The sequence below is a fragment of the Notolepis coatsorum genome, assembly GCF_963971535.1.
Source record: "Notolepis coatsorum genome assembly, chromosome: 17".
Classification (NCBI taxonomy): Eukaryota; Metazoa; Chordata; class Actinopteri; order Aulopiformes; family Paralepididae; genus Notolepis; species Notolepis coatsorum.
Genome location: NC_140181.1, coordinates 105,131,720 through 105,144,190, shown reverse-complemented (window position 1 = coordinate 105,144,190; position 12,471 = coordinate 105,131,720). Strand labels below are relative to the sequence as shown.

General features: G+C 44.8%; 1 protein-coding gene across 1 annotated transcript in view; it reads left to right on the top strand.

Annotated features, from left to right (window-relative positions):
* Window positions 1–12,471, top strand: part of ift122 (intraflagellar transport 122 homolog (Chlamydomonas)) — a 101,277-nt gene that overhangs the window by 72,435 nt on the left and 16,371 nt on the right. The window contains exon 21 of the mRNA XM_084333611.1: window positions 7,550–7,715. Coding sequence (XP_084189737.1) covers window positions 7,550–7,715 — 166 coding nt within the window. The remainder of the gene's footprint in view (window positions 1–7,549; window positions 7,716–12,471) is intronic.

The window sequence follows — 12,471 nt, the reverse complement described above, 5'->3', positions numbered from 1 at the left end:
TTCAAACGACTCAGTTCAGTGAGGGTGAATATTGTGAGAGGAGAATTGGAAGAATGCACCAATATGAGAATTTTGAGACATAGATCATATTAATATAAGTTCACATAGCTAGGAAACAATGCTAAACACTCAAAAAGGCCATTTATAAGATAGTTCCCCTTTAATGATTTGAAGCCCATCATCTGTAGCCACATAGAAGGGCTCATTGATCAATTTCGGAATTATTTCCCCCGAAAGAAAGAGCACGGACAATTTGGACAACTGGATCTAAGATCCGTTCATTGCGCATGACGCTCGCAACAGGCCTCCCACTGTCTGAGCAGGAGGCGTTGATCGATCTTTCGTGTGACGAGCTACTGAAAGTCAAGTTCACTGGACAGGCCCTCGCAAAGTTCTGGATATCAGTCCGGAACGAGTACCCAGTGCTGTGTAATGCTGCGCTGAGAAAGCTTGTCCCGTTTTCGTCAACATACCTCTGTGAAGCGGGATTCTCGGCTCTGACATTAATACAAAATAAATACAGATCTCGGGATCTCTGCGCCTCTTTCTCAGCACAACGCAGCCACGTATCATGGAACTATGTTCAAATGCACAAGCACACCCTTCCCATTAAGTCTAGTTTTTGTTTATTCTTGAAAAGCGCATGTGAACGCATAAAAAATGGCTAAATATGCCTTGATCGTTTTATAAATGTGTATACAGAAACAATTCTGTTTGATAATATTCATTAATTTCATTAATAACATTCTTGTCATTCTTGTAATTCCTACACTACACCGTTACAATGATATATAAAATATCATATTATATTATATACCCATTCAATATGCACATGACAGAAAATATTATATGCCATATAATATTTTCTGTCATGTGCATATTGAATGGGTATTATTAATCTACTATTACTACTAATACTAGCCGAGAGTAGGTCAAATTTGGGCTGGTAGCTCTCGGCTAGGTGGCAAATAAAAAAGTAGATCTTGGTTCAAAAAAGGTTGGGCACCCCTGCTTTAGAGCCTGCACATTTGGGGACATGTTTATTCAGAGCCCCCCCCCCCCCCCTGTGTGCCAAGACATGTTTAAAATGTTTGCATGTATATAATGGATTGAGGAGCCTCTGTTGGTTCTCCAGCATCATGTGGTCACTACCCTACCCACCTCCATCCTCTCTGCTTTCTCCCTCTCCTTTTTCCTATTCCTTCTTTCTTACCTCAAAGCTAATTTTATCCGTGAAAAGGGTCTTCCTCGGGGTCGTCCACCCCACACCGTGTGTCCACACACCACACCATATATGTATATATACACGTGTATATATACTCATACGGGGGCAGAGGCAAAATGTCAGGAAGGAAATCCCAGGTTTTCCAGCAGGAAACGGGGCCAAGCTGCTGGAATCCTCTCCTGATCCTGACAGAGCTGCCTCCGAAAACTTTGAACTGGGATTCATGGACTTAGCTGGGCTCCGGGACGGGTCTATGGACCTAGCTGGGCTCCGGGACGGGTCTATGGACCTAGCTGGGCTCCGGGACGGGTCTATGGACTTAGCTGGGCTCCGGGACGGGTCTATGGACCTAGCTGGGCTCCGGGACGGGTCTATGGACTTAGCTGGGCTCCGGGACGGGTCTATGGACCTAGCTGGGCTCCGGGACGGGTCTATGGACTTAGCTGGGCTCCGGGACGGGTCTATGGACTTAGCTGGGCTCCGGGACGGGTCTATGGACTTAGCTGGGCTCCGGGACGGGGGTCAATGTCGCTGAAAAGGAGGGAGGAACACTCGCTGATGAACAGAAACGGGCGTGAAGAGGGGGGAGGGGGGGGGGGGGGGGGGTCTGTAGCAACTCATTGACCCCCGTCTTGGCCTCTCCCAGAGCCACTCTCTACCACAATCTGACTCCATGTAAATACAAACTACATATAAATACAAAGCTACAATTTCCTCTCTTTAAACAGGAAAACGTGCGCACATTACATGCTTGTATACACACACACACACACACACACACACACACACACACACACACACACACACATTACATGCTTGTATACACACACACACACACACACACACACACACAGGTCCCGCACTGACAGACCCCAGGTATTGCTTTCAAGGCATGTTTTAACTGCCACTCCGGCTCGGGGGCGGCCGTGAAGCGCTCTGTTTGTTTCCTCTGGCTCGCTGCGCCTCCTAACGAGGCTGCCGCTGCTGCACACACCCACCGCCTCTGTCCGTCTACATCTGTCTTTCATTCCTCTTCGGCGAGGATGTTACCCAAAGTTGCTGTTTCTATACAAAGGCAGGATTACGTTGTAGGTTGTAAATTCAAAAAGTAAACCGACGAGACAGTGATACCTTCCGTCGAATTTCTATCCGATCGGCGGCAGATGGATGTACCCGCAGCCTAGGGGTTTACGGGGATCTTTTGGTTAGATGTGAGGCACCTCGTAGATGGTGTCTGTCACTCACTCACTCACTCACTCACTCACTCACTCACTCACCTACTCACTCACTCACTCACTCACTCACTCACTCACTCACTCAACTCAACTCAACTCAACTCAACTCACTCACTCACTCACTCACTCACTCACTCACTCACTCACTCACTCACCTACTCACTCACTCACTCACTCACTCACTCACTCACTCACTCACTCACTCACTCACTCACTGAACCCACCCACTCACTCACTCACTCACTCACTCACTCACTCACTCACTCACCTACTCACTCACTCACTCACTCACTCACTCACTCACCTACTCACTCACTCACTCACTCACCTACTCACTCACTCACTTACTCACTCACTCACTCACCTACTCACTCACTCACTCACTCACTCACTCACTCACTCACTCACCTACTCACTCACCTACTCACTCACTCACTCACTCACTGAACCCACCCACTCACTCACTCACTCACTCACTCACTCACTCACTCACTCACTCACTCACTCACTCACTCACTCACTCACTCACTCACTCACTCACTCACTCACTCACTCACTCACTCACTCACCTACTCACTCACTCACTCACTCACTCACTCACCTACTCACTCACTCACTCACTCACTCACTCACTCACTCACTCACTCACTCACTCACTCACTCACTCACTCACTACCTCACTCACTCACTCACCTACTCACTCACTCACTCACTCACTCACTCACCTACTCACTCACTCACTCACTCACCTACTCACTCACTCACTCACTCACTCACTCACTCACTCACTCACTCACTCACTCACTCACCTACTCACTCACTCACTCACTCACTCACTCACCTACTCACTCACTCACCTACTCACTCACTCACTCACTCACTCACTCACTCACTCACTCACTCACTCAATCACCTACTCACTCACTCACTCACTCACTCACTCACCTACTCACTCACTCACTCACTCACTCACCTACTCACTCACTCACTCACTCACTCAACTCGACTCACTCACTCACCTACTCACTCATTCACTCACTCACTCACTCACCTACTCACTCACTCACTCACCTACTCACTCACTCACTACTCACTCACTCACTCACTCACTCACTCACTCACTCACTCACTCACTCACTAACTCACTCACTATATCCCCCAACGACCGTGGATTTACTCTGATGGGCGCAACAATGTTTTCATGTAAAACACGATCATTTCGGGAATAGCTTTTCATTCGAATCCTTTCAAATTTGTAGGTGCACATTTATGACTCCATTGATTTTGGTGACCCCCATGACCTTTCGTCAACGCCACAATGGGGCCAAACCTAAAAAAAAAAAATTATTGGTTACCATCAAATTTTATTCTTATGTGCGTTAGTCCTGCTCAGTGCAGAGACACCTGGGTGGGAGATTTGATTTGATTGATGATTTGATTTTTATTTAGTACATACAATTTATACAAAAGTATAAAAACAAGGGGTACAAGGATAACATGTGAAAGTCTGTCGACTTGTTTCCAACATGGTCCCAAGAAGAATACAATAAATCACAAAGAAAGAGTTAAGAAGATAAGATAGGGGAGCTCCAGTAGCTCACCACGTACCGCGAGTGCTATTTCAGCGCCGTGGACAACCGTGCTCGTCACGGATCTGGGGCTGAGCGCGTTCGAATCCCGGACGGCAGCCGTGCCTTTCCCAGAGTGTCTTCCCCCCCATCTGAACCCTTTCAGCCTGCTTCTGTCGGTCGAACTTGACCAAGTATGAATGCGATGAAAAAGCGATAAACGCTAAAAGAACCAGCTGACTGGTCAAAGTTTAAAAAAAAAGAAGATAAGATAGATACAACAAGTAGATAAAATAGACAAACTAATTGTCGGAAATTGGTTTTAAGCCATACATATTGGATCCGAAATTTTTTTTCTATTAAAAACAGCATTTAACAGTGAATTGTATCCTTTTAAATGCCATTTTAAAATAAAAAATAGTGCTTAGTTGGAAAAGTATGTGAAAGGCCTACATTTGATTTTGCAATGTCTGTGGGAACCCTGATGAAGGTTATTGAGCTCATCGGGGAGGGAGCTTAGACCGCACTGTGAATGCCAACATAAATGGTGCATTTATATACAGTAGCGCTTTACTTTGTAGCGCTTTACAATTTGTTCCTCACATTTTACCCATTCACTCACACATTCACACCGAGGAGGCAACCATGCAACGTGCCGACCTGCTCATCGGGAGCAATTAGGGGTTAAGTGTCTTGCCCAGGTATTGCTTTCAAGGCATGTTTTAACTGCCACTCCGGCTCGGGGGCGGCCGTGAAGCGCTCTGTTTGTTTCCTCTGGCTCGCTGCGCCTCCTAACGAGGCTGCCGCTGCTGCACACACCCACCGCCTCTGTCCGTCTACATCTGTCTTTCATTCCTCTTCGGCGAGGATGTTACCCAAAGTTGCTGTTTCTATACAAAGGCAGGATTACGTTGTAGGTTGTAAATTCAAAAAGTAAACCGACGAGACAGTGATACCTTCCGTCGAATTTCTATCCGATCGGCGGCAGATGGATGTACCCGCAGCCTAGGGGTTTACGGGGATCTTTTGGTTAGATGTGAGGCACCTCGTAGATGGTGTCTGTCACTCACTCACTCACTCACTCACTCACTCACTCACTCACTCACTCACCTACTCACTCACTCACTCACTCACTCACTCACTCACTCACTCAACTCAACTCAACTCAACTCAACTCACTCACTCACTCACTCACTCACTCACTCACTCACTCACTCACTCACCTACTCACTCACTCACTCACTCACTCACTCACTCACTCACTCACTCACTCACTCACTCACTGAACCCACCCACTCACTCACTCACTCACTCACTCACTCACTCACTCACTCACTCACTCACCTACTCACTCACTCACTCACTCACTCACTCACTCACCTACTCACTCACTCACTCACTCACCTACTCACTCACTCACTTACTCACTCACTCACTCACCTACTCACTCACTCACTCACTCACTCACTCACTCACTCACTCACCTACTCACTCACCTACTCACTCACTCACTCACTCACTGAACCCACCCACTCACTCACTCACTCACTCACTCACTCACTCACTCACTCACTCACTCACTCACTCACTCACTCACTCACTCACTCACTCACTCACTCACTCACTCACTCACCTACTCACTCACTCACTCACTCACTCACTCACCTACTCACTCACTCACTCACTCACTCACTCACTCACTCACTCACTCACTCACTCACTCACTCACTCACTCACTACCTCACTCACTCACTCACCTACTCACTCACTCACTCACTCACTCACTCACCTACTCACTCACTCACTCACTCACCTACTCACTCACTCACTCACTCACTCACTCACTCACTCACTCACTCACTCACTCACTCACTCACCTACTCACTCACTCACTCACTCACTCACTCACCTACTCACTCACTCACCTACTCACTCACTCACTCACTCACTCACTCACTCACTCACTCACTCACTCACTCACTCAATCACCTACTCACTCACTCACTCACTCACTCACTCACCTACTCACTCACTCACTCACTCACTCACCTACTCACTCACTCACTCACTCACTCAACTCGACTCACTCACTCACCTACTCACTCACTCACTCACTCACTCACCTACTCACTCACTCACCTACTCACTCATTCACTCACTCACTCACTCACCTACTCACTCACTCACTCACCTACTCACTCACTCACTACTCACTCACTCACTCACTCACTCACTCACTCACTCACTCACTCACTAACTCACTCACTATATCCCCCAACGACCGTGGATTTACTCTGATGGGCGCAACAATGTTTTCATGTAAAACACGATCATTTCGGGAATAGCTTTTCATTCGAATCCTTTCAAATTTGTAGGTGCACATTTATGACTCCATTGATTTTGGTGACCCCCATGACCTTTCGTCAACGCCACAATGGGGCCAAACCTAAAAAAAAAAAATTATTGGTTACCATCAAATTTTATTCTTATGTGCGTTAGTCCTGCTCAGTGCAGAGACACCTGGGTGGGAGATTTGATTTGATTGATGATTTGATTTTTATTTAGTACATACAATTTATACAAAAGTATAAAAACAAGGGGTACAAGGATAACATGTGAAAGTCTGTCGACTTGTTTCCAACATGGTCCCAAGAAGAATACAATAAATCACAAAGAAAGAGTTAAGAAGATAAGATAGGGGAGCTCCAGTAGCTCACCACGTACCGCGAGTGCTATTTCAGCGCCGTGGACAACCGTGCTCGTCACGGATCTGGGGCTGAGCGCGTTCGAATCCCGGACGGCAGCCGTGCCTTTCCCAGAGTGTCTTCCCCCCCATCTGAACCCTTTCAGCCTGCTTCTGTCGGTCGAACTTGACCAAGTATGAATGCGATGAAAAAGCGATAAACGCTAAAAGAACCAGCTGACTGGTCAAAGTTTAAAAAAAAAGAAGATAAGATAGATACAACAAGTAGATAAAATAGACAAACTAATTGTCGGAAATTGGTTTTAAGCCATACATATTGGATCCGAAATTTTTTTTCTATTAAAAACAGCATTTAACAGTGAATTGTATCCTTTTAAATGCCATTTTAAAATAAAAAATAGTGCTTAGTTGGAAAAGTATGTGAAAGGCCTACATTTGATTTTGCAATGTCTGTGGGAACCCTGATGAAGGTTATTGAGCTCATCGGGGAGGGAGCTTAGACCGCACTGTGAATGCCAACATAAATGGTGCATTTATATACAGTAGCGCTTTACTTTTTAGCGCTTTACAATTTGTTCCTCACATTTTACCCATTCACTCACACATTCACACCGAGGAGGCAACCATGCAACGTGCCGACCTGCTCATCGGGAGCAATTAGGGGTTAAGTGTCTTGCTCAAGGACACTTCAATACGCTGCCTGGGAGGAGCGGGAATCGAACTGGGAACTGCTCCACCACTACTAACCATGTCAGTCAGTTTGCTAACTCTACCTCTTGCCACAAAGGTCTTAGCTGTCCTTAACCACTGCGCTCAGTAACACCTTGTACGCGCTGGCCAAGCAGAGCCGCACCCTTGGGGCCTTCAAGCTCGCCAGATATTCCTACGAGAAACTGCAGGAGCTCCATATTCCATCTCGTTTCCAGGAATCCATGGAACTAGGCAGCCTCACCGTCCGCTCCAAACCCTTCCACGACAACGAGGTGAGTGGAGTACTGTGTGTGTGACTCGATCCATGACGACTAGGGGTGTAACGGTACACAAAACCACGGTTCGGTTCGTACCTCGGTTTTGAAGTCACGGTTTTTCGGTACGGGTTTTAGTGGGGGAAAGTTTGGCTTTCCATGTTCCACTCAGGGGTGATGTAGTGTGCAGTAACTAATTGTACTTGTAGGGCTGTCGACGAATATTCTATATTGAAATTAATAATCGAGTTTTGAATGAAATTCTGGATGCAAAAAAAAAAGTTCTGTACGTGCGTTCGTTAGTGGTTAACGTACCGTTGTATTCATTCGGTACACAGCCGTACTGGACCTTAGGTCCTGTACTGAAACAGTTCGGTATGGATATGTGTACCTTTACACCCTGACAACGTAGCATTGCATGCTAGCTTGTATACTTATATATCTACTCTGAGCCCATACCGTAAAAGTGCCAAGTTCTTTAACCTCATAGCGGGCCGGGCACCGGGACGTATATGGCTCTCGCCAAACATATAATATACCGTTCGAAAGATCTATTCGTTGCCATTTGAACGCCACCTCACTCTACCAAATCCGTGCCTCGGTTCTCGAGTTACATGACGAACTGTCGGGCGAGTGTTTTTTTTACTCGCTCATCATGATGACCACCCCGGACTTTATACTCTCCAGAACTGACCAATCACCACTGATGGCGAAAATTATTGGGCAGCGTTGTAGCCAACGAGTGTACGCTTCCAACGATACCCCACGTGGGGGGGGGGTGCAAATATAGGAAGTGGGTGAAAGTTGACGAGCAAAAACCAGAAGTGAATCAGACTTCAGAACGCAGGGCGGTGGATGAGGAAATGGATTTTGAAAAAAAATAAGAAATTTGGCGTCCATTTTACTAAAGAGTCTCTCAAAGACCCAATTCATGAACGGATTTTTATAGAATTTGGACCTGTACTACATAAGACTTCAGGCTATGGAACCGCTGTGTTTTCCAGCTCATACCTCTATGCTGGAATATGGAATATTGCAACCACTAAAGAATAATGTGAGTACACAAGTTCAAGTTCAACTCAAGTTCAGACCTCTGTTACTCAATTTCATTAGAACTAAAAGTGATTTTCCTTTTTTGCATTAGTAACTTCAGAATGTTATCTTTCAAAAGAGACCAGGCTCATGCATGTGCTATAACCTATAAGTATAGAGTATAAAGCTAAGCTTTGCAAAAAAGGTATGCAGTCCTCAAGTTCAAGTAAATAAATGGCCACTTTTCTGCCTGCCTGTTAAGAGGTTAAAGCAGATAATTGTTTCATTTAATTTCAAACCTTTTTTAAACTCAAAAGTTAAAAGTTTCCCTAATTTAGGGCGGCTGAGTGGCGCAGTGGGCAAGGCGCTCGCCACTAATGCAGGAGATGCTGGGTTCGAGCCCAGCTCTCGGCGTTGCTACCAACTTGGCTGGTCGTTCATACTAACACAATTGGCAGTGTTAGGGGTGGGAAAGCTGGTGGGTGGGGATTGGACGTTGTGGACAGCGACTCCTACAGGTCGGTTGGTGCGCCTGTACAGCAGAATCAGGAAGTATCGGGGGCAGCATGAGCCTCCCACGCGTTACTCCTCGCCACTGAGAGATCACGCTGTTCAGGTGAAAAGATGCGACAGCTGCCTCCTCGTGTACCGGAGGGGACACGTGATGCAAGGCTTGGTCCTCACTGCAACCGACCAGTGGGAGGCATGGCCTAACAACGTTCGAGACAGGGGAGGGGAGAATTGAAGAGAGAATTGGCGAGGCGAAATTGGAATGGGAGAAAAATGGAAAAATAAGGAGAAAAAGTGGATCCAAAAAAATTTAAAGTTTCCCTAATTTACGTCGAGTGTACATACAGAAATAAGCAAAAAAAAAAAGCATATGAAAACAAGGCGAGGCCAAAAGCAAGGATTACAAATCAATTAAAACACGTACGACTTGATTGACAGGTTGGAGATTCCAATAATGATGTAGCATAAGGAGGTAGCTTACCAATAATGATGTAGTATAAGGAGGCAGCTTGCCAATAATGATGTAGTATAAGGAGGTATCTTACCAATAATGATGTAGCATAAGGAGGTAGCTTACCAATAATGATGTAGTATAAGGAGGTAGCTTACCAATAATGATGTAGTATAAGGAGGTATCTTACCAATAATGATGTAGTATAAGGAGGCAGCTTGCCAATAATGATGTAGTATAAGGAGGTATCTTACCAATAATGATGTAGTATAAGGAGGTAGCTTACCAATAATGATGTAGTATAAGGAGGTAGCTTACCAATAATGATGTAGTATAAGGAGGTATCTTACCAATAATGATGTAGTATAAGGAGGCAGCTTGCCAATAATGATGTAGTATAAGGAGGTAGCTATACCAATACCAACCAATAAGGGCCTTAAAAATGAACAAATGCCAGTGTTTGTTGCACCTCGCCGTCAGAGAGGACCAATCAATCTTCTCATAAAGGACACAGTGACGAGTGTTGTATCTATCATTAGTGATGAATCTGAGAGTGATATACAGAGTCCAAGGATTTAAGGTTCGAGGCTGCAGCCTATAAATCACATCACCATAGGACTGATGTGTACAGGAAGCCAATTTTCTGTCGCAACTTGGAGGCAAGGTTGTCCACATGGAATTGAAATGTAAATTTAATTCCAACTGCAATGTTATTAAATGTAAGAATGCCACTTGTTTTTTTTTTTTTTTTTTTTTTTTTAATTGGTCTTTTTCCCCCTCCATTTTCCTCCGATTTTTCTCCCATCCCAATGTTAGTCGTATGCCAATTCCCAGTCCCTTCCTGATCGCTGCGCACTTACCCCCCACAGTCAGATCATCTGGGAGAGTGGAGGCTACCACGTGCTTCCTCCGACACACGTCCAGCCAATCACCGCTTCTTTTCACCTGGCAGCGCGGATTCTCATTGAGAGGGCGTAGCGTGTGGGAGGACCACACTATCCCCCTCACGTCCAATCCGCGCTTAGCAGGCGCCCCGACCGAACTGTAGGAGTCGCTGTTTACAACGACCCGGACCCACCCCGCCAGCTTCTCCCACCCTCTGATACAGCCAATTGTATCAGTGCAGACGGCCAGCCAAGCTGGTGACAACCCCGGAGCTGTGAGCTGGATTCGAACAGGCGAATCCAGCTCAGCTCCGGGGCTGGTGACGAACGCAATCTCCGCTCGGCCAAAGAATGCCACTTGTAATCTTTTGTATATGAATGATTATTTTTGTGTCAAATGTATCTCATTACATAATTAAACAAAGTATTCTTCCTTTTTACTCCCAAGCTTGGCAAATCAAATCTTCTACAAAATAAAAGCTCATATTATTCATATTAAAACCAAAAATGAACCTCATTCTCAATTTTCGCCTATAGCTCACACACGGACCAAACACAGTCTGTCCCCCCCTGGAGTTAAAACTGCTGGTCTCTAGGGCTAGTGGTAACATCCCTGACCCAATCTTTACATTTTTTACATTTCTTTATTTAAAACGTTATTTAACCAGGCAGGTCAATGAAGAACACATTCTTATTTATAATGACAGCCTGGTGAGGGGACACAAATGCTTCTTGAAGGGTAACAGGGAAACGGGACAATTTTTTTTTTTTATCAAATAAAATAGAAAAGAGACAGACGATACATACATCACAGAGGTAAGGGAAATAATTAAAACACACATCCATCAAACAAACAACCAAATCAAATGACAAGGTATGACATAACAGGTAAACTACAGTTAAGCGGCTGGGTGACAGTTGCAGGTGTGTAAATAAACAACTCTGTGATAGAGTCCTTACAAGTAGTGAGGGGGATCAACTTGTCCCTTATCCATCACATAGGGATCACTGTCTTTTGTTTATATTATACTTTACATACTACTACTTGGTTCTGCACCTTAACTATTCGTTATGAGACTACATTTTTGTTTAAATGATATACACAGGGCTCGAAATTAACATTTTTACTTGGTAGCACTGGTGCTCCCAACAGCAAAAATGTAGGAGCATCCACCAACAATATATAATAATATATTTTTTTTATTGATAAAAAAACGACAATATAACAGTACTGTAATTAGGCATGTGCCGGTATGACATTTTGAAGGTATGATAACCTTGGGCAAACATACCCCGGTTCACGGTATATCACGGTATTCGGTAAAAAAATTAAAAAATTTCCCATTGAACAAACCAACCTTTCTGTAAGTGTTATTTATGAATGTGTGAAGACTGTTACACACAGAGGGAACTGTCTGACCACTTTCAAACTAAGTACAGAATAAAAAATACTTCCAAATAAACGTTCATGATTATGAATAGGCAATACAAAAGGGCAATACGTTTTGTTAATGTAATGTAATCTACTTGCACAGATGTATGTTATATAGCCTATTCTTACTGGATTAAACATACATTTAAACAATTCATCTTTTGTGGAAGATCGACAACTCTAACAACCACCCACGGAACTATGTGTTGGGGATAAGGGTTCCGCACGGACCATATTGTTTGTTACTTTCCTGTCAGCACACTAGCTCAACGTCAACAGAGTTTAACATTAATAAATGTTTGGCGTTGTCTTTTGACATCCCGCCTCAGACTCCTATCCTTCTCATGATTATGAATATGTAACGGAACGTAGGCCAATCTCGCTAACGTTAGTCGACCGAAATCAATTGGCAACATGATTCACCGGTACTACTAGCTAGCTGGCTAACTAGCTAACGTTAACTAG